At 34.6% G+C, this 23,502-nt stretch overlaps 1 protein-coding gene across 50 annotated transcripts in view; it reads left to right on the top strand.

Annotated features, from left to right (window-relative positions):
• Nucleotides 1-23,502, top strand: part of BAZ2B (bromodomain adjacent to zinc finger domain 2B) — a 296,373-nt gene that overhangs the window by 223,227 nt on the left and 49,644 nt on the right. For 24 of the 50 annotated variants that reach the window (XR_011428235.1, XM_070241113.1, XM_070241100.1 and 21 more), the window contains 9 exons: nt 756-821; nt 2,707-2,751; nt 2,994-3,026; nt 4,265-4,330; nt 16,006-16,146; nt 18,506-18,760; nt 19,695-19,909; nt 20,786-20,860; nt 21,677-21,920. Coding sequence is in view for 48 of the 50 variants with exons in the window: in XM_070241113.1 (XP_070097214.1) it covers nt 756-821; nt 2,707-2,751; nt 2,994-3,026; nt 4,265-4,330; nt 16,006-16,146; nt 18,506-18,760; nt 19,695-19,909; nt 20,786-20,860; nt 21,677-21,920 (1,140 nt within the window). In the remaining 2 variants the exon portion in view is untranslated. The remainder of the gene's footprint in view (nt 1-755; nt 822-2,706; nt 2,752-2,993; nt 3,027-4,264; nt 4,331-16,005; nt 16,147-18,505; nt 18,761-19,694; nt 19,910-20,785; nt 20,861-21,676; nt 21,921-23,502) is intronic. The other 26 variants (XM_070241125.1, XM_070241103.1, XM_070241135.1 and 23 more) reach the window with 4 other exon arrangements.

Below are 23,502 nucleotides of genomic sequence, written 5' to 3'. Positions count from 1 at the left end.
CCTGTCTTAACGTAAGTTGACAACTGCTAGATAGTTATGACACGTCTACGTAGTTAATGACTTTAAGATTATGAAGCTCAAATTTGATAGCATGATCTTGATATTCAAAATGTGCTTTATTGAAGATTATAAGTTTCCATTCCATTAAAAAATGAACAAAAACCTTGAATTTAACCACAGTATACAGCCAGGAAAAATCAGATTTAATGTTTTATTTGAATCTGCTAAGTAATGGATTTATTTCTCTCAAACTTCAAGTATTAAAAAAGAAATTTCAAATAAAGTGGGCATGTGCATTTTTTAAATGTTACTGACTTATTTTTTAAATAACTTTTATTTATCAGTTAAAATTTATACTGTTTTCTGAATTTTTTACAGTGATCATGTTTTGCTTTTAAAAATCAGGAGAAACAGCAATAATGACATAAAATTCTTTTTTGTGATTATGTTTTAAAGTAAAATAACATAAACACTCAATTATTTCAGACTTTTAACAGCTTTTGACAAAAACAAGAAAAGCTGACATACTCATGAATTTAAGAATTTTGGTATATCTTAATGCTAATCTATATGTTAGAAATGAAATTAGTATGTTAAATATAATGTTAACTGGGGGAAAATTTGTAATTGTCCACATCTGTGTTATGTATTGTTTTGTATCTTGTGAGGTATGTAGCTCCATTTTCAAGTCTGAGATTATTTTCAAGCTGTGGTGGTGCTGTTGCCTGACTTTGAGAACTGTTTCACATACACAGGCTAAAAAGAAAAAGAAGGAAGAAGCGGCAAATGCCAAATTATTGGAGGCCGAGAAACGAATAAAGGTTAGTTTAGATGAGAAGCAGAGTTTTTATGTTTTAAAAATAAAAACTATATGATATTATACCAGTATCAATTATATGATAAAAAATAGCTCTCCTCAAAATGGCTATCTAAAAAAATGCTGAGTACAGATACATCTGTATATTGTATGCTTTTATTGTACATGGTATGTATACATTTTTATCTCATTTTATAGATTTTATGTGATGCTTTGAGCTCTTTAAATAGCAGACATGCAATCAGAAATGCAAACTATTGCATAACACCTATATGTAGCGTTGCTGGATAAGAATGATCGCCAAAAAGCTATTTTATGTCATTTATGTTTCAAATTGTGTCCCAAATCTGATTCGTATCTTAGATTTTAACTTTCTCTTTGTTAATGTCCAGCAACTATTTTAACTATTAAAAAGTGAAAAGCCAGGGCTGGCCCCGTGGCCGAGTAGTTAAGTTCACGCACTCCGCTTCAGTTGCCCAGGGTTTCACCACTGAGGCGGTGTCCCACATAGCAGAGCCAGAAGGACCTACAACTAGAATATACAACTATGTACTGGGGGGCTTTGGGGAGGAGAAGAAGAAGGAAAAAAAAAAGAAGAAGATTGGCAACAGATGTTAGCTCAGGTGCCAATCTTTAAAAAAAAGAAAAAAAGAAAGGCCTACAGAAACAAAACCTAACTTTATCAACTGTTATTTACCAATAATAAAATTAGCCATTGTTAATTACTGTAACTTCAAGTATTGTTTGGGAGTGTTTTGTTTTTGATTTTCTGGCATGAAGCGTAAGAGAGTAGTACCCTCCAGCCCCCCCCCCCCGCCACCCCCCCATACACACTCATTCCATCCCTTACCTTCTGCTTTTTCTGAAAATTGATTACTGAAAGAGGGTAGCCAAGTGATCCTACTGGTTCTGGAGACAGCCACCACAAATATATCTTACAAAAGCCAGGAAACTATTTGTTACCTTTTCTATAAAGACTCTCTTACTTTGTTCTTTAGATTTCTACCCCTTTTCATGACTGCCCTTAATATTAATTTTATCTCTGTTTTATCTTTATAAAAATATTTAAGTCGGTAATGTTCATAGAATTGTTTGCATTAAGCCCCAGCCCCTTGGCATGATGCCCTGAATCAAAGGTGGACATGAAAATCTCAAACTGATCCCATTGTCTCTTGTCACTTTCATTCATATACAGTGTATAGAAATGACATAAGTTCTGTTAATCATAGAATATATGTGGAAATTTATATTCAGAGTGGAGAGAGTTCTAAGCAGCTCACTTTGAGCATTGCACCATAATGGATTAAAATAATTTTTAAATGTGCCAGTTGTATCCAATATGCTCTGACCGTCTAGCTAATCAGTTAAGTGAATGTGCCATTGAAGCATGCTGTTAGGTCATTGAATTTAAGTTTAAATGGCTATTAAATAAAGATCCTTGCTAGTATAATACAGTTTTTATGTATTAGGTAGGACCATATGAAATTTCAATTATTTTTTTTTTTTGAGGAAGATTAGCCCTGAGCTAACTACCGCCAATCCTCCTCTTTTTGCTGAGGAAGACTGGCCCTGAGCTAACATCCATGCCCATCTTCCTCTACTTTATATGTGGGACGCCTACCACAACATGGGTTGCTGAGCAGTGCCATGTCCGCACCAGGATCCAAACCGGTGAACCCCGGGCCGCTGAAGCGAAATGTGCACACTTAACCGCTGCGCCACTGGGCTGGCCCCTTCAATTTTATAAGTAAAAAGTTATTGAGTAGTTGCCGTTTTATGTGGTTCACCCTAATGGAAAGCTATAGAATCTCAGAAAAGGAACTTTTAATACTTGTAGCATATTCTAAATCTTCTCTGCAAATCATATATAAAAGTTTCTTATTTTTAAGGAAAAAGAAATGAGAAGACAACAAGCTGTTCTTCTGAAGCATCAGGTCTGTATACATATAGTTATACAATTATTGAAATGTATATTTTGTAATTTTCTTAAATCTATTTTGGGGAAACTCTTCGAAATATTTTCTTAAAGATTTCCAATATAATTCCTGCTTAAGTTTTTCCTTCATCTTAGAGTTTATTGCCTTGCTTTGGTATTGGTGTCTTTTGGGGGGTTAAAAATTGGTTTCATGACTCTGTGATTTCTGTTTCATAATGTTGTGCCAACTCTTTCTACCAGGAGTTGGAGAGGCATAGACTAGATATGGTATGGGTATGTTTATTTTTGTACATCTAACACCGCATTGTGATTTGGTTGTGATATGGTTGTCATAGCAATGCATAAAGTGTAGCACTGGCTGCTGTCATATTACATACTGCTGCATGGCTTTACAGCACAGTGCATTGCATACATCTGCTTGTCTGTCTATAAAGAAGTGTGATACATCTCCAAGATTTTTAATTGAATAGTGCAAGCCTTCTATAAAGATGCTGTCTAAAAACTTACATTACTGATGTCACAATGTTGGGTCACATTACAATTAGATACAATTATGACCCATATTCTCCCATCATTCTAGGTGCAAAACTGCCATTGAATGCAATGGGAATTTTGAGTTAGGTTGATGAGAGAATATGAAATATATTCTTGTTTTATAGACAAATTTTAGAAATAATTTTAGAAATATCCCTTTGGGGGGACCACATACATTTAAACGAAAAGAATCGATTAAATATTATAACTATGAGATTTTTTATTTTAAAATAAAGTGAGATTATCAAAGTAAGCTAGTGCTTACCTTGTTTTCATACTGTGCATTTTAGATTTCACTTATTAGCCCGTGGTGCAGCTTTTGTGGCTTTAAGTAGCGCATCAAGTGGCAGACATCAGTAAATAGGAATATCTCATTTCATTGGTGTTGGTATATGAACCACAATTAGTTTAAATTGGTATAATAGCTTTAAAAAACTTTCTAATTTGTTGGTGGTTTATTGGATTTACAAAATGATAGTGTACTTGAAATAAAAATAACTAATTCTAAAACCATGAAGTGAAAGTGATTATAGATCAATTTCTGCATGATCTAAAAATTTAACACCACAACCTCTAGTTTAATTGGCTACAGTACATATTTGTGGTTTTTCTAATAGCAGATGTAAGGTAACTGACCTGTTCCAGCCAACCATTATGCTTTTTGTTCTGCCAGCTTTTGAAGGAGCATCACAACTGACCATGAGTAAATCTTGTATGCTTCTGTTTACACTGTCTCCATGTTCATTGCTTTACCTTTTTGCTTTTGATTGTTCTTGTATTTGCTTTCTAAACCTGAACTAAAACATGCACAGACTGGCCATTCTTGTCTTATATTTAGTATTTACTGTGACTTGTCTATAAATGCTAAACATGCTATACTGAATTTGTTTTGTTTTGTTTTGTTTTGTTTTTTTCATTCGTAAATCAAGCTATTAACTGTGGTTGAGTTATTTTCCTAATTTTATCTGGCCTAATAGGAACGAGAGAGAAGGCGACAACATATGATGCTTATGAAAGCTATAGAAGCTCGTAAAAAAGCAGAAGTAAGTATATGTTTCTGGAAAAATGTTACCTTGTCATAAATTAATATTTTTTCCTAAAGCATTGGCACTTCTATGTATTAATTTTTCAGCGTATTGGTTTGTCATGATTTACTGGCAAACCAAAGGTTAGAGACAATAACTAAGTCTTAGAACATAAAAGAATGTAAGGATTCCAATGTATGCCTTGGCTGAGATTTTAGTTATCTTTTTTTAATGTAATGAATGACATTCATTTGGATAAAAGTAGCTGTTACTGTAACCAGAATTTCACAAAATTAATGTTACAGCATACCTAGACAAGTCCTGTGTGTCCTAATTCAAACAAGTCAGTCCAGCCGTGGACTTCTGCCATCAGAATTATTCTTTAGCATTCTACGTGTAAAATTAGTACTAAGTACTTTTCTTAAGATAAACTTTTAACAGATAATTCAAAATAAGACAATTATTGAAATAAGTCAAAATAAGCTTATTTGGAATTTAATAGAAATTAGTTAACAGTTAAATGTTACAAAGGAATGCATTCTGCATTAAAACATTTGAATAGAGGTATGGCCATTATAACCAGGGCTGTGGAGTTTGAGAGACTCAGATTCACATACTGGCTCTGAACCAACTTGCTTTACCTCTTCAGGCTATTTCTTCTTTGAAATTGAGATAATGATACCTACCTCCTAGGATTATAAGATTACCAAGTATTTAATAAGTGAGAATTAATGAAAATAACAGTCTAGAAGTTGAAAGGCCTGTATTTTAGCATTTTGACCTCAGCTCTGGCTTAAGTTACGTTATAGATTTCTGATATGTAGAGACAATATGTGTGTTGTTTAGGAACCTGAGCATTATAACCAAGTTACCTGGATTTAACTTCTGGTTTCAGTACTTTTCAGCTATATGACCTTGGGCAAGTTATTTAACTTCTCTGTGATTCAATTTTTTCCCATAGGATTTGTAGTGATGATTAGATGGGTGTGTATCTGTGTGAGTGCATGTGTAAAGTTCTTGGAACAATGCTTGGCACCACATAGTGCTTACACTTGTTTTTGCTACGTAGGTGTTTGCTGTGTAGAGGGGGCCTAGCAAGATGCATAGTCAGGGTTGGGAACCACTAACATAGATCACCTCTAAAGGCTCTTCAACAATCACTTTCTTTGACTCTCCTAAACTTTACAGAAGTTTTGCCCTAACGTTTTACCTACTATCTTTTTTTCCCTACCCTGTCAATTATCCGGGCCCATTGACACCCTCTACACCTAACATAATGATGGAATTTATGCACGGATTTATGACCATAATCTCTGAGAAGTGACAGGCAGGAAAAGAGAGAGGTAACACATTCCAGGAATTGGCATGGCTGCTCTCTCTCTTCCCTTCTGAAAGCAGTATGGGTGGTAGAATGAATAGGGCAGAGGATTAATTAAAATTCTGAAAGCTCAACCTGATTTCCTCTAATCTGGAGAGATAGGAACTGAGGGAGTAACTCAGGAAAAAACCTGGAAAATCCCTCAAGAGATAAGTTCTTCCCTACCAAGTATTTTTCTTACCAGAAGGACTGAAAAGAAACAGGGCTTGTTGTGATTTTTCTTGGCAAGGAGGAAAGCTAAGGAAAGCGGAATAATGAAAATAACCCAAAGCATTATCTTCAGACATACTAGGATTTAGCAGAAGGGGAGACGCAAGAGAAATGTAAGGATAAGACCATCTGAGGGAGAGAATGCCTGGGTTAAGAGGTACCCAAAAGACCCAAAAGACACGACGTCTTCTGTTGGTTTTCCATGTTTGCCCCGGTGGCCTGGGAGGAGAGTAGGAAAAGTGCTGAAGAGAGGTGGGTAAGGTTGAGGTTGAGTGGAAAGTAGCAGCCCAGGATAAATGAAGATAATTAAAATTAAATCTTCCAGGAATCAAAGCCCAAGAGCACCTTTCATAGGAAAATGATATGCCCTTGACTAGATAGAGTCAATCAGTACAGTGCTTCCAATAAAACGTGGAAAGGAATATGAGAAACCAGGTACAGCTCTCCCTCTCCTAGCTGCCTTCATCCTCCGAAGAAAGAAACGTGAATAGTGTGTAGAATATTCTCCCTTCAATCTGAAGTACTTACAAGTATAAAACCAAGTACCAGATAAAGTGAGAAGGATCTAAAGGGAAATTAACCCACCTATACTGGAGCAATACAAGTTCTTGCTAGGGCTGCCCACATCAAGCAGAAGTATTTAGAAAAGAAGTGTCAAGGCAACCATGCCAAAATATTAAACAAACAAACAAACAAAAAGTAAATATGTGCTGCCGGGGTCCAGCCCCAGCCGGATCCAGGTCTCCTGAGGGATGGACGGCGTCGGCGAAGGAGGAGGCAGTGAGACAAGGAGTTTGGTGTCCAAGTCTAACTTTAGTTTGTATATGTATGATTTATATAGGGTTCAGGGTATGCAAGGATGATTTCATGAAACAGTCCCAGTACATATTTTTGGCTCGCGTTAGCGGGTTTTTGCAAGGTAGACAATAGTCCTAAGAGCAATTGATTGCAAGGTAGACAATAGTCCTAAGAGCAATTGATTGTGTGTAGGCCCGGGGGGAGTCAAGCTTCTATAATTCTTTACTTCAAGGAGGCTACCCCCAGCGGCCTCCTGACTCAATGGGCCGTGGCAACCACTGTCCTCCCAGAGAGATCTGTGGGGGCCACAGATTTCTTTGTTCCCTCTCCACTCCTATCGCTCCACCCGACCAAAGGATGGGTCAAAATGTTCTTTCCCTAGAAGATGTTTTTCCCCAGAACTTTCCCTAGAATATTGCAGTGTATCATTCTCATTCCCAGGGCTGGGCTGACTTCCCCTGAAATAACCCCAGGTGCAGAACAGAGTGAGCAGAAGCAGGAAAGTCAGAAGTACCAGGGAGACTTGTTGCAGGGGCAACCTGGTAGAATCCCTCGAGGGTCGCCGTGTGTCCCCTCCTCTCTCTCCCGGACTGTGTCACAAGGCAGAGGCTTAACTTGTAGGCTGACGGCTCCCAGCAATGTGCATATATACATAACGTAATAACTTATAGAACCTGATTTCCCTGCTTTCATCCTTGCTTTCCTCAGCACTCCCTGTGCATTCTCCACAGAGCAGCCAGAGTGATCTTTCAGAAAGTAAGCCGGATTACATCTTAACACCATCCAGTGGCTTCTCATTGCAACTGTAATAAAGTCCAGATTCCTCACCATGACATACCAGTCCCTCATGCTCTGACCTCTGCCTACCACTCCAACTTTACCTCATACGTTTGTCCCTTATGGCCTATACTCCAGTCATTTTTGTCTTTTTATTATTCCTAAACAAAAGGTTTTTACTGTTGCGGTTCTTCCATCAAATATTCAAGTGCTTCTTATTTGTTATTCACTCATAGATCTAATGTTAACTTGTCAAAGAGACCTTCCCAGAACACCCAATTTTGCCTTTTCTTATACCTCACCTCTGCAACTCCATTCCATCATCTTATTTATTTTATACTTGTTTATGGTCTATCTCCTCCCCAAATGTGAGATCTATGAGGACAGTAATCTTGTCCACCTTATATACCTTTGTATCACCACTGCCTTGGTTAGAGTCAAGTATACAGTAGGTGCTTAGAAAATTGGAGTTGAGGGCTGCCCCATGGCCAAGTGGTTAAGTCTGCGTGCTCCCCTTTTGTGGCCCAGGGTTTCACCAGTTCAGATCCTGGGCGTGGACCTAGCATCATTTATCATGCCATGATGAGGCAGGTGTCCCACATAGCACAACTAGAAGTACCTAAAACTAGAATATACAACTATGTACTGGGGGGCTTCAGGGAGAAGAAGAAGAAGAAGAAGATAGGCAACAGATGTTAGCTCAGGTGCCAATCTAAAAAAGAAGAAAATGGGAGTTGAATGAATGATAGGGTTAAAATGAAAGTGACAGTTAAAGTGCTAAGAAAACAAACTGAGGATAAAACAAAATCATTGAAGAATGAGTATATCATTATGTTTTCTGTCTACATAGTTATCTTTATATAATAATTATGAAATCTTTGTATTTTATTTTACTTTAGGTGGCTTTCTTTTTTTAAAGTTAAACATTGAAGGAACTATTATTTAAAAATAACAATAACATATGTCACAAATAATCCCTTATTAGAATGTTTGAGAGAATCCCATAGGTAAAACTGAGTTCTTAAAATACTGTTGGGACCCACCCCGTGGCTGAGTGGTTAAATTCACACACTCCGCTTTGGCGGCCCAGGGTTTCACCAGTTCGGATCCTGGGTGTGGACATGGCACCACTCATGGGGCTGTGCTGAGGCGGTGTGCCACATAGCACAACCACCAGAAGGACCTGCAACTAGAATGTGCAACTGTGTACTGGGGGCGCTTTGGGGAGAAGAAGAAGAAGAAAAAAAGAGGAAGATTGGCAACACATGTTAGCTCAGGTGCCAATCTTTAAAAAAAAATGTTATCCTCTGATAAATGTAGACCTGTGAACAGGACTAGATAATTTTACCAGTTATTCTGATTTTAAATTGTGTTCCTCTGTTGAATGGTACCTATAGATCTGTGATCAACTAAGTATTTTTTAAATTTCTTAAACTACTATTGTGTACACAGCATTAAATCAGATACTGTGGGAAAAACAGAAAGAATATTAAAGACACATTCTATCAGATCAGAGAGAGAAAACTTTACAATATAAACCGTTAAGCAGTAACTAGGCATGTTTTTTTGCAATGATCCAAACTTTTACAAAATCTTTTACATAAACTTATACCTCCAGTGAATATTAACAAAATATTCCTAAATATGCTTGTCCATTTCCTCATTATTACTTGACATGTACAAGATGTAACTAGTTTAATGCCAACAATGGGCGTATCTTGACTTCAAGTTCTGCCTCCTAATACCTCCTAATAGCCTAATCTGTCATTTGTTTCTGTTATTAACTATTAAAAGAGCAAACTTTATTGTGAAGTTAAGGCCATATGATACTTAAGCATGGCCAACTCAAAATTCTGAATTGGCCTACGTGTGACAGTTGATTCTAAACTTTAACACCTTTACATTTAATTATTAAATTGTGCAGAAAGAAAAATAGGATAAAAATTCAAATGTTATGAATAATGTTTAAAGAATTATGAGGTTAAAAAAATAAATTGCTTTCACATTGTTAATTAAAAGTCTCCTGTAACATCTGAAATTATTCCAAGAAACTCCCCATATCCGTCAAAGTAAGAAGGTAACAGAAACACCACTTCTATGTTTCTCTGTGTACACTACACTGATCTTACTTTTTGATTTAGTATAACTCAATATAAAAAAATCCAAAATTTATATTGGTTCTCTAATTTAGATATCTAATTTCTGTAGTTTTTCCTTTATATACTGTGATTAGTAAGAATATTCAGACTTATGTAAATTACCTTATTATTATCATATTAATTTTAAAGGATCATTAGTATATCATCATAGTTCATAAATATTTTCATAACATAATGTAGAAGGAATAGTCTTTAGCCTCATGAATAAAGAAGGTTTATTTCCTAGTGTAATTCAAGTAATATGAAAGACATCTGCTTTCATTATTCCTATTCCCTGGAAACTTAGCTTATTTTAAACAAAGTGACAAAGTAGCTCAAAAATGTCGTTTCATTTCTAAAAACTTCAAACTGTACCAGTCACAAATTTATAATCACTTTACTCATATTAACTGAATAATCACCCATAGTAACCATAGCAGTCTTTTGTATGTCTCCCCAAGGATCAATAAACTACAAAAGGTTGTTAAACATGCATCTATCACAGAGTGACTGTGTCAGCACTTTGAGAGATAAAACCATAAAATAGTAGAGAGTAGTTTAGATTTCAGAAGTCATCTAATAAACAATTTGAAAGCAGAAAAGATGCATAACCCCTCCCCCAGTGATTCAAGTCATGAGAATATTTTATAATCTTATGTTTATATTAATCATTAGTGAAAAATGAAAAGTAGAATTGCGCATATAGACAGTTTTGTTTAAGCAAACCTATTTTTCAGTTGAAGACATAGTAAATATACTTACATGACATACTCATGTATCGTACTTAAACAGTGTACTTATAATGTACTTTATTTCAGTTTTAAAATTAAATTTTCTTTAAAAACAAAATGATTTTATATTATCTATACAATAAAATATTAAGTATCATGTGACAAAGTAGATTTTGGAAAGAATTGTTATCAATTTAATGTAAATATATTAAAATCTCTGACTCAAGAATTATTAACAGTTTGGATTTTAATTTCGGAGACATTTGTACAGTAGCTATTCTACACGTATTTAAAGATACTTAATGTAAAGTCAGGACAGAGTTCTGTGCAATACTTCAGTGGATTTTAACCAAATGTGATAACTGGGAGGTTTTATTTCTAAATATTTTATACCTATAAAATATAAATAAAATATGATTTTAATTAAAAATATAAAATATAAGGAATTCTTAATCATGTGATTCGTAACTTTTTTATTTGTTTAAACCAAATTTTCATAATATCTTAAATGTAAAAACAGGACCTTTAAGAAAAATTATCCTGATTGTTCTACTCATACTCAATATGTGACCCTAAAACAGTATCATTTTTATTCTTTATATCTGTCTTCTATAAAAGGACCGATGTATTAATCTTATCTAACACTTCTATTCTTCCTGCACCCTGAGGTAAACCTGTGTCTCTTAAATTATATTTATGTCTCTGAAATGTAAGTACAAGCTGCTGTCAAAAGAAATGTATTCTCCTAATTATGCCCAGAACAAACATGTAAGAGACCCAGTAGAATCGTAAAATTCAGAAAACATAGGCGTCTTTGCAACATGGTCTCTTAAAAATGGCCAGTTTTGCACTCTGATAAGTTGTAAAACTTTACAATAACAGGTCGTTCTACCACATTTATTGTTTGGTTTTTAAACTTCTATAATTCTAAAATAAAATAAATTTATTTCATACATTTGTTATTGTGCTATGGATTTCTGGAAATACTTTAATTTATGCTTTGGAGTCCCTAAAATAATCTTTTTTATGTGAGTAAAAAACTGGGTTTTATATTTTCACCGTAAGTATTTTGGGCTGTTTAAGATAATCTGGATTTAATGCATTGGCTGTCGAAAGAAATTTCAACTTTGAAATGAAATTTAAATGACTTCTTAACTGACATATTTGTAGTATTTTGATACAAAAAATTCTATTTCTGTAATAAAAATGATAAAAAGATATTTTATTATAAACAACTTATATTCCAAGAATCCATATTTATTTAAGAATTTCTGCATCTAGAAAACTGTGGGAGTAGGGGGAATGAAGGCCAAAAACAACTGGGAGGAGGCATACTAACTGGCTTGGAATTATTTAGAGTCAATCTAAAGTATAGGCGTGCGCTATGTTTTGTAGTCATTTGTAGGAAGTCTAAATTATTGCCCTGAAGTTTGACCAATATTAATGTAAAATATGTTTTAACGTTCTTTTCATATTACGACAGGTTTAGTAAGTCTTATCTCTGGTGGGTCAAAGATCTGTTGTGAACTAACCTTGCAAAATCAGAAAGTTCCATTGTGAAATCCTAATATTTGACATAGCAACTAAATATAATATTATAGAAATTAGATGTAGGATTAAACATGGCAACTTAATTTGTCAAGAAAAGCATAGGTGACAAGTGAGGAATATGTTGCTCTTTCAAACAGTATACGAAGTCTAGAAGAGAGAATACTACAGAAATTTCAACATCTTCAAATTTGGCCTGAAGAAGCATGCCACTTTAAACTTCAGTTTCTGGGAAAATTGTCAGATAATAAAAAGTCTATTTAATTTTGATACAGGGGAAGTCTATTTGCAAGCACATCAGATCACAACAAATGCAATTAAAATGGTTAAGAAATTAATAATATTGGAGTAGATGTGAGAAATATATTTTATATATTTTTTAATGCCTAAATATAACCTGAATATTATTAATAAATGTATTGAATGGCACTTTTGGATACAAAGTTTGTGTATACCTGAAAATAGAAGATATCAATTATGTTTGTTCACAGTATAAAATATAAAAGGTAGTGAGAAAATTGGCTATTGAATATGTGTAATGATTAATAAATATGTTAGCCTATCTTCATGTGGCGTTTGGAGACTTAATCATTCAGCAGATTAATAAATGCTTAAATAATTTTTATATGCTAAGGCACACCGAATATGTCCATTAGAGTCATATAACTATTATGTGTCAGAAATAATAACAATATTAAACCAGTGGGAGAGGAAAGTTCAACTGATACAGGCTTGAGAGTCAGAGAGAAAGATAAAATCGTTAAAATCGTTAAAAACTTTCTTGAAGTGTCTGGCAGGTTAGACTGCTGGGAATTGAGTAAGTTCATTAAGAAACAGGTAAAGAGTTTGTTCCTTTGACCTAGTAGAAGCTCACACTAAAGTGGGAGAGATCAACTTTAAATAAATAATTATCACACAGTGCAATAAATTCTGTAATAAGTTATATGGGCGCTCAAAAAGAAAACTATTAAAATGCCTGAAGTAGTTATGGGAACTACTTTATTGCTGTGTAGGGGAGGAGGAGCTGTGCATTCCAGGCAGAGAGGATAACATATACACAGGTGCAGGGTTGTAACTAAACACCTGTGGGGGCGGGGAGGAGGAGGAGGCAAAGAGGATGTCAGTCAGTTTTAACCTTGTATACACACCTGTCTTGGCTTTGTTGCTTCTCCTCCTCCTCCTTCCCTCCTTCTCCTCCCTCCCTCTGCCCCTCAGGCTCCTCTTTCTCCTCCTACTCCTCCACCATCATCATCATCCAAGCAATGCCTTAAACTGGTTACACTGTCTTCTCAACATAGGTATATCACGCAATGTGACTAGAGCGTGGGAAATGCACTGAGAATCATGATACAAGACCAGAACTTCTATGGGGCTAGATTGTGACTGTCTTTATGTGCCATTTTAAATATTAGTTGATTATGGAGGGGACCCTAGAAGCTCTGGTTCTTCAAGAGTCATCTTGTACCAGAACCACAGAATTTAATTAGTCCTATACAATTAATTTAAATTCAGTAAATTTAAAAACTCAATTTTTCCTTTGAAGTATCCCTAATAGTAGACAAAAATGGATGCCTGTCTTTAAGTAATAAAGATCCTACAAATTTCTAAGATTTCTTGGAAATCTCTATTTTATCCTAAAAACTGATGTCACTTTTACATTCCATTCCATATTATAACCATGCTTTTTTAATTGGGGAAAAAATATTGCATATCATTAGCTAAAAATGATATTCAAGAATATAAGCCATAGTTATGTCATGGCATTAAATGCACTCTAACTCATTGTCTACATATCATTGAAGTGTGTATGTACGTCTAGAATGCCACCAATGTGAAGTTGGCACAGTGAAAAGAGCATTAGTGTCACAAAGGTTCTTTCTCTGTTTTTGAAAAGAAATGGTAACTTTCAACAGTTTTTAGTGAGTAGTACAGTAGTCTCAATTATTATATTTATAACTACTATTATGAACATTATTAAGAATTCTAGGTTAGTTCTATATAGTAGAAAAATTTACACCAACTACTTTGAAATCTATAAGAGACATTTAATATGTTTTTTCTATTGACAATTGCAATTCATTATTCTGGTAAAAAACAAAAAAGTTGTCTTCTCTTCTTTGGAAGAGTTTTTAGAGCAACATTTCATATGTTTAAAAATTGAAAGTCCAATTCTGGAAAAAAATTGTTCTACCAATGATAATTTGATTTGAAAATTTATACTGCATTGTGGGAATGTTACATGTTAACTGTGTCTGTTTCACGTCATTAGACCCTCTTGAAACTTCTTTTAATTTATAATTGATAAGATTAATTGTAGATCTTTCTGTATATCAATAATCTCATAATATAACTTCCTTATTTCCCTCCCAAATGTCTGCATGAATCAGTAACCCAGAAATTTAGAGGCAAAATAAAAATGAGCAGTAAATTGAGCATATCATATAAAAAGGCCCTCATGCCCTGGCCTCTGGCTCTGTATCATAATATTCAGCAATTACTCAACCTGCAACCTACATTCTAGTCTTGGACTACTAGTAGTTTCTCAAACACACCATGCATTCTCAACTCTCTCCCTGGAATACCCTTCTCCACTCCTCTCTGTCTCCACTTTGGCATGCCCTCCTACAACATTGTGCTGTCTTACCAGTGGTAATTGAAATAGAAATGCTTAGAATTTGGGCAAAAATGCTAATATAGTTTAGGAAGCCATGAGTGCTAATTTAAAATTATAGGTAAGAGCTATGAGAATTAAGAGAAATTGGTAATAGGGAGGAGGTGGTAGTGTTTAATTGGGATTTAGATATACAAGATGGGAGTAATGACCTTCCTGATTGGAGTTCACCAATATAAGGAGGTAAGGGAACAAGAGATGTTCATCAGGAATAGCAAATAGTTTGACTAAATCTACATAGAATATAAAAGTGGGAGATAATGTTGGAAAAGAAGAGTTCTGAATTCAAAAGTAAGGTGTTGAACTTTATTTTGATAAAAATAAAGAAAAATGAAAGATTTTTAATCAAGGAAGAGACATGATCAGCCTTACAAAAGTAAATCCATCATTAATGTGTCAAATGTGAGAAGTAGTAGGTCAGAATTGCCTGATGATCCTACTGTTATTTCTTCTCTAAGTAAGAATTGTATTTGAGGGATGACAAAGTAATGACACCGATATTATTATAGAAAGTCTTTTGACTTCTTCCAACAGAATGTCATCCCCTACAACAGGGAGACAGGATGATTATTTCCATATTCTTGCCATTACCCCAAATATTTTTTTTTTTTAAGATTTTATTTTTTTCCTTTTTTCTCCCCGAAGCCCCTCAGTACACAGTTGTATATTCTTCGTTGTGGGTCCTTCTAGTTGTGGCATGTGGGACGCTGCCTCAGCGTGGTCTGATGAGCAGTGCCATGTCCGCGCCCAGGATTCGAACCAACGAAACACTGGGCCGCCTGCAGCGGAGCGCACGAACTTAACCACTCGGCCACGGGGCCAGCCCCACCCCAAATATTTTTTGAATGCTTTTGGAATTGCCTTCAGAACCCATTTTACATTCTCTTAAGTGTTGTTTATAGTGGTAAATAAAACCTTTATTTCATCACAGTTGCTATCTTAATACTAGTTAATTCACTTTGAAAGAACTGCTTTTGCAAATTCAAACATACTGCTTCCACTTACCTGCTGTAAAATTCTCCCTTCCTTCCTGGACCTACACAAAAATTTGTGTTAATACTGTTAACTTTATTTCATAAATACATAGTTGCCTATGTGCATTTTGTATACATGCTTATATTAGTAAGTATTTTATTCTCATACCTGGGAAAGGATTGAATAATTTTTGAATATTGGAATAATCTGGGTTGAATCTAACATTAATCTGTCTATCTATCTTTCTATCTATAGTTATAAGATTATTTTGAAATTCAAAGAATGAAAACACTTGAAAAGCAAAATAAGTCATTGTTTCTAGGTAATTCCAAGTCTATTCCTAAACCTCCTAAGAGAATTCTGTTCATAGAAATAACAACACTTTGATCACTTTTTAAATTTTAACTGAAGGTTTTTCAAACACTTAATGATTAAAGAGAATATGTGGACATGATTTTCTTTTTAAGGAAAAAGAACGATTGAAGCAAGAAAAACGTGATGAGAAAAGATTAAATAAAGAGCGTAAACTAGAGCAACGAAGACTAGAATTAGAAATGGCAAAGGAACTAAAGAAGCCTAATGAAGACATGTGCTTAGCAGACCAAAAGGTAATTTATCTTGTAAGCCATTTCATTAATAAATTTAATTTTTCCTGCGTTTTCACCTGATTTTGTTGCCAGAGCGGCCATTATGAAAGCTTTTCATTTTTATCTAGAGCAGTGGATTTTCAAGTCTAGATCAATCTGCCTCTCCTGGATGGCCAATAAACCTCTCTAGAGCTCCCGTGCTGATAATGGCAGTTCTTAATATATGAGTGGAGCACTACAAACCTTTTTAAGTGAAGTAAAAATACTGCAGAAGTCTACAAAGATGAATTATAGAATAGATAAGATTTCTATGTTTCATTTGGTTCTTCCCAGGCATTTAGGTACAGTAAGATCTAATTCTTCCCCACATCCCCAGTGATATTTACATAAATTAGGATTCATAATCTATAACCTCCTTCAGTGCTTTAGTAATGTCAGCTAACTTTTATTGAGTATGTTTACTACATGCCAGGGACTGTGCCAAGTACTATATATGAATTCTCTCATTTAATCCTCACCACAATCCCATGGAACCAGTATTTATGCCCATTTACAAATGAGAAATCTGAGACACAAGAGATTGAAGAACTTGCCCAAGATTACACAGCCAAAAAGGGGCAACTTGGATTCAAGCCCCAATTTGTTAAACTCCCGACTCCATACTCTTTATCATTTTGAAAGCCAAAAATATGTATCCAACCTAAGTACTTCATGTGTGTTTTCTCTTCCATCATGCTTCACAGACATGTAATGTTGCTAAAATACATAAAAGTAGAAATTTCAAAAAACCAAAATAATCTTGGTAACTGGGCATGACTTCACATACTTATGAGTAGAAATGAATTGTGTTTGACTATAGTTAAGAAGATAGTATTTCTAGAAAATTATTATCAATAATGCATATCATCCCTATAACACTGTCTCCATAATATATTATTATACTTGGTCAATAGCATCTATATTTACTTATATGCCATAGTCATCTGATATACAAATAATGATTGACTCTTGATGTATGTAAGCTCTTTTCTAAAGTGTTTAAAGCAAATTTTTAATACCCTAATGGGGATTTAATTTTATTAATATTCTATTTACTTAGCATAAATGCTCTTAAATAAAAATGAAAATATGCATACTAGTTTTACTCAATAGGATGCTAAAAATTTCCTAAGCACTGAGTGGATATATAGGTAGTTCACACATTTAATAAGCTCCTAGTGAGCAAATTGTTTTTAATCCTAAGTGAGCTTTATATTCTTGCATCTTTTATTTTCATTTAAATCCATATGCACTATGTCAAATATATAAGTCCATTTTAAACCTTACTTTTGTTAGCTTTGTTATATAAATTTTTAGAATCATATGGACATGTATTTGTCTGATATGGTTCAGGAAAAAAGAAGACTCAGAATTAAAAGGTTTTTAAATGGAACATAGAAGATTTGTGTGGTATCAGCTATTATCCATAGTTCTATGTTTCCACATAATATTAGTAGAAAAAGTCTTTGGTTAGTTATTTCAGTAAGTAAAGGATGAAGGGATTTCTTTTTAACAAGGACCAATTCAGATAAGTAGAAGTATTTACAAGTCATATTTTTTCCCAATCAAAATTTAAGGTACTGCTATTGAATCCCATTCATGGACAAAAATGTTTTTAATTTAGATTATCTATTTATTTAATTTTTAAATGTCCATGACAACTGATAGTACAGTTTAGTCATTAAAATGTTAATATGTGAGCATATTTGAGAAGGAGCAAAATAGGCAGCTTACTAATTTTAATACTGAAACTCAATATTTTGCTGCCCACAGGAAACCTAGAGACTGTTAGTTGTAGTATAATTAGGTTCTTGGTAGGGTCATGGGTTCTAGTCATGTGGACTTAGGAATTTATCTGCATTCATTAGCCAAAGGTGGTGCCACTCTCTCCAACCATAGAGCCCACAGATATATACTGTTAATTTCTGAGCTACCAAAAGACTGTGAAGTATAAATCAGACTCCATCATTAGAAGAAATCAGTGCACATAACCTGCTAAGTATGTCCATGGTAAAGTACTTTTGAAATGTTTGCTTCTTATGTTGTCTAACTTTTGCTGATATTATATAACACATCTTTTATCAATATGTGTTAATTAAAATTAGTGTTCCCTTTTGCAGAGGTCTAAGTTTGTATTGACTTCAACCAAAATTTATTGATGATTACTTGCATTCAAGATCCTATGCTTAGTACCATGGGGTTGAAGAAATGCCCCCAGGGAATTTACAAACCAGAGGGAAAACCACTGGTACAATGCAAGAGAAAGACAGCAACTTATTCTACTTCAGAAGATATAAAATCATGATTTTTTAAGTTATTTTTTGTTTAATTTTATTTTCAGCCTTTGCCAGAGTTACCTCGTATTCCAGGACTTGTTCTCTCTGGAAGTACATTTTCAGACTGTCTCATGGTGGTGCAGTTCTTACGAAACTTTGGTAAAGTTTTGGGCTTTGATGTGAATATTGATGTTCCAAACCTGAGTGTTCTTCAAGAGGGATTGCTAAATATAGGGGACAGCATGGGTGAAGTGCAAGACTTGCTTGTGAGGCTCCTGTCAGCTGCTGTGTGTGATCCAGGTCTAATTACAGGATACAAGGTAAAAAATATATATATAAATTTTTTTTTAATTTGTACTATCAGTGCATTGATAGCTGGCTTTAGCGTGTTAGCAGAAGACCCTATGGACTGATCCATATTTTTCCACATCACATCTCACAAAGTTAAACGTAGATTTGCTTCAGGTTATAATCAGTACAAACCTAGAAAAACCTGGTTCATAAAGCCTGAGGAATGTAGAGCTTTCCCAAATTACTCTCTTTGCCTCTAGCTTTCAGCAAAAACCATGTTGATTTAAGGAAATACTCAAGTGATATTCAGCAAAAGAGAGAATTCATAATTCATAAAGCAATTAGAACTCGTGTGTGCCTTCTGAAATTATCCTGTGTTCTCTCTGAATCACTGAGTAACTGAAGCTAACCAAAGCATCTACAGACCAGCATAGATAATATTATAGAGATAGTAGATAATATTATAGATAATAATAGATAGTATTACACAGAGAGAAGCTTTCAGGCCCACCTGTTACTTTTTCCTCCATCTCCCTGTTCATTCAGTATACCAGGCAATAAAACCCATAACACCATAGAGCAGAAAACACAAAAATAGTGTTCTTGAACCTCCCTCCCACCCCACTACCACTACTGATAGAATGTCTAGATGATGCCTGGAAAAGCTTGAGATACTTTCCATAGCCAAAGAAGGTATGACAAACGATTTCTACCCATGAATTTATATAGTCTTCTCCCCGCCTAAGTTTTAACCAAGGGTTTGAAGAAGGAATAGGAAGATTACAAGTACTTGAATACTTGTCTATCATCTGTTGCCTATTTTTATCTTCACTTCATCAAAACTGTGAATAAAGCCCTTATCAGTAATATCTAGATTGTATGCTACCAATATTTTTAAATCTTATTGTTTTTATGTTATGAATGGGTACAATCAATACTGATAAAAATGCCAAACTTTTATAGGCCAAAACATCTCTTGGAGAACATTTGCTGAACGTTGGTGTGAATAGAGACAATGTTTCCGAGATTTTGCAGATTTTTATGGAAGCCCACTGTGGACAAACTGAGCTTACGGAAAGCCTGAAGACTAAAGCTTTTCAGGCTCACACTCCAGCACAGAAAGCCTCAGTCCTGGCTTTCCTGATCAATGAACTGGCCTGCAGCAAGAGTGTGGTGAGGTATGCAGATGCCCAGACTTTTCTGGTTATTCTTCTCTGTTTGGAATTTGTCTAACCACAAAGTAATACGAATTACTTATGGAAATTTCAAAGTGATGGAGTAGCACAAAGAAAAACATGAAATTTACACTTAATCTCACCATTCAGAGATGACTACTACTAATAATATTCTAATGTGCTTCTTTGCAGTCTACTGAAAAGAAAATTTGGATCATACTATATATAGTTTTGTGATCTGTTTTGTTTATTTAACAATGTTGTTAATTATTTACATACAAAATGTAAAAAATATTTTTTCTTGCTATGGCACCAGAATTCAGCGCTGTTGCAAGAATCCAGAATTTTTCTTTCCTTGACATCTTTCAACGATAGATGACTACCTGATTTTCCTTAGTAGCCATTCATAGAATTATCCAGTTACTTTTCATTTCATTATGTGCTAATACAACCTTAATATTATTACTTTATTGACATATTAATTCATGCTTTAAAAAAAAGTATCTGATCTAATTTAAGAGTCAAAGTAAGTTCTCTGCTCTAGTATTTCAAGATTTGGTGAACACATCCATGTTCATCTTGTTCTTGCTGTTCATTATTTTACAGATTTTAATTATGTTACTTTTGGTCCTTTACCTTTCTGGGGAAAGGATCAATCCAAATATTTTACAGCCATGCATTTCTACCATTGCTGGACATTTTAAGTCTTCTATATATCTTTTAGCTGTGCTACTGTATTAATATAATTTTTCATTTGTTTTTGCTGTCATTGGCAGTCATCATTTTTACTTACCAAAAAACTACATCAATTTGCTTACCAAATTAATGTATTGCATATTGGATTAATTTATGTCTTCTAATAAATTTTTGCATTGGCAGTGAAATAGACAAGAACATTGATTATATGTCAAACTTGAGGAGAGATAAATGGGTGGTAGAAGGTAAACTTCGCAAGTAAGTCCTATTTTATTAAGATTAATATATGATACAAGTGCCCCAGTGAAACAGGAATTGTGAAGATAGAATTTAAACTTTATTTTGTCTAAGAATTAGAAAAGGTAAAGCTTAATTAAGACGGGATAGAAAATTAATAAAACTCAGGGCCAGATTTTACAGTGGACAAAAGATATAATGAGATTCATTGAGCTCATGTGCTTCAAACTTAAACAAAGTCAGTTTATCTTTTTTCTTTCAAAGAAGTCAAGCAATCACATTTTCTAAGATTGTTGTTGCTATCAGGTTACTTTTGTCATAAATAGAATCTGTTTGGAACTACCACTTTTTTCCTTAATTGCTTTCTGATTAAAGTTTGCTTTTACAGAGAGTCTAACATACCCAAATGTATTCAGCATTAAAACTTAATTAGCTTCCTGCCAGGAAATACAATACTGAAATTATTCAACTTCTATGTTAAGAGGATAGTTTCTCTGTGGTAATTTGAACTGAAATTTATTCAGTCTGATAGTATGGGATCAGGCATTATCACTTGGCCATTGGTAGAGTTAATCTTTTCAGTTTTCTAAATTTTATTTTTTTAAATGTGTTCTAATTTCAATGAGATATCCAGAATAACTCTTGAAAGTTAATATGTTCTGTAATTTCTAGAAACATATTTCTTAAATTTCCTTAATTCTGATTTTTATTGTCATTGATTTATTGCTTACTGTGAGAGAAATACCATAGGTATTTTTGCTTAAAATTTACATTATGCTCTTAAAAAGTATAGAGAGAAGCCTTTTCTTCCATCTCATCATTTTTTCATGTTAAAAGGCTCAGAATCATTCATGCTAAGAAAACAGGCAAAAGAGACACTTCAGGTGGCATTGATCTTGGAGAAGAACAGCATCCATTGGGCACACCCACTCCAGGACGCAAGCGAAGAAGGAAGGGAGGAGACAGTGATGATGATGATGATGATGACGATGACAGTGATGACCAAGCTGATGAGGATGAGGAAGATGAAGAAGATAAAGAAGACAAAAAAGGAAAAAAGACTGATATCTGTGAAGATGAGGTAATCAAATTTAGGTTGACTTTAATTCTTAACTAAGACTGCATAACATCGTGAAAAATAACAGAATTTGGAGTCGACTGGGTTTGGGTTTGAATTCTATTTTGACACTTACTTGCCTCAGTTTCTTCATTTGAAAACTTAATATTATAATATTCACTTCACAAAGCTTTTTGTGATGGTTAGGTAAATATTGAATAGAAGGCCTACACATAGAAGGCACTTACATTAATAAAAGAAGTTAAGTTGTTCTTTTTATGTAATGACTTGAGAGTTCTCCGAAGAACTATGCAGATTCTTAATTTCAAGTGTTCTCTTTCATTCTATTAACATACTAACCTACATTTGTACAATACTTCATGCCTTGAAAGTGTTGTCAGTTCTAGTGAAACTGATGTATTTCTCAAACACTGGCTTACTATGTGCCTAGCTCTAGGCGCTTCTTATCAAAGATGAATAAGATACTGAAAATCCCTTCTCAATTTACAATCTCAGTGAGGAGGACTTGCAGTAAGATAATGTAATGTTTTAAGTGTTAACTGCCTTGATAGCAGTTAACAATGTGCTAGGCAAGTACAAAAGATGGGCATTTAACCTTTCTGAGAAATAAATTCTTACAGAAGCTTTCTGGACCCATTAGCTGGGCTGAATGTTAACCAGGGAAGAATCCATGGAAAAATGTTCCACAGATAGAGAATAGCATGAGCAAGGGTGCAGAACTGAAACCACAATGTGCTTTAAGGGACTTATAAGTTCTTCAGTGTTACTAGAGAGCCTTATACATAACAATGATAGGAAGCCATTGAAAGGTTATAAGTAACGGAATGACATGGTCCAACTTGATTTTTAAGTACCTTACTATGGCCGCTCTGTGGAAGATAGAAATAGATTTGGGTAGGGCAAGATCAGAGGTGGGAGGATCAGTCAGGAGATATTGCAGTAGTTTAGGTGAGTTGTGAGAGGTCTGAAACTAGAGCAATGCTAGTTGGGATGAAGAAGGAGGAAAGGATTTAATAAATATTTAGGAGGAAGAATGAGTAGTATTTGAAGATGGACCTTTAGGTTGACGGAGAGGTAGGATTGATTCCCAACTATCTGGCTTGGGAGATTGCATGCTATTGTTGCCATTAACTGAGATAGTGAAATAGGAGGAGCAGAGAAAATAGATGATGGGGAGGAAGGGAGTACAGAACAGATCGCTGAAGATAGGAAATGATGGTAGGTTTATTTTGGACACGTTGAGTTTGAGATGCCTATGCAGAAGTTCAGCAGTCCGTTGGATTTAGGAATCTGAAGCCTGAAGAAGAGTTTAGTCTTAAAAATATAGATCTGGAAGTTATTAGCACATAAAAAAAAATCATGAGGTAAATAAGTTTGCACAGGGGAATTGGTTCAGTGAATAGAGTAGTGGACTGAGGTTGAAACCCCAGGGAACATTAATATTTAAGAAGAGTCTGCAGGCTTCTTGTGGAAGAAGGAATAGTCAGAGAGGTAGGAGATTTCTGTGTGGGTTGGGGATCCCCAAGACCACCTCCAGAGTCAGTGATTCACTAGGAGGACTCAGAGAGCTCAGCATCTAGTCATG

The sequence above is a fragment of the Equus caballus genome, chromosome 18, assembly GCF_041296265.1.
Source record: "Equus caballus isolate H_3958 breed thoroughbred chromosome 18, TB-T2T, whole genome shotgun sequence".
NCBI lineage: Eukaryota > Metazoa > Chordata > Mammalia > Perissodactyla > Equidae > Equus > Equus caballus.
The sequence above is the reverse complement of the archived record's forward strand: the minus strand, read 5'-3'. Positions and strand labels throughout refer to the sequence as shown.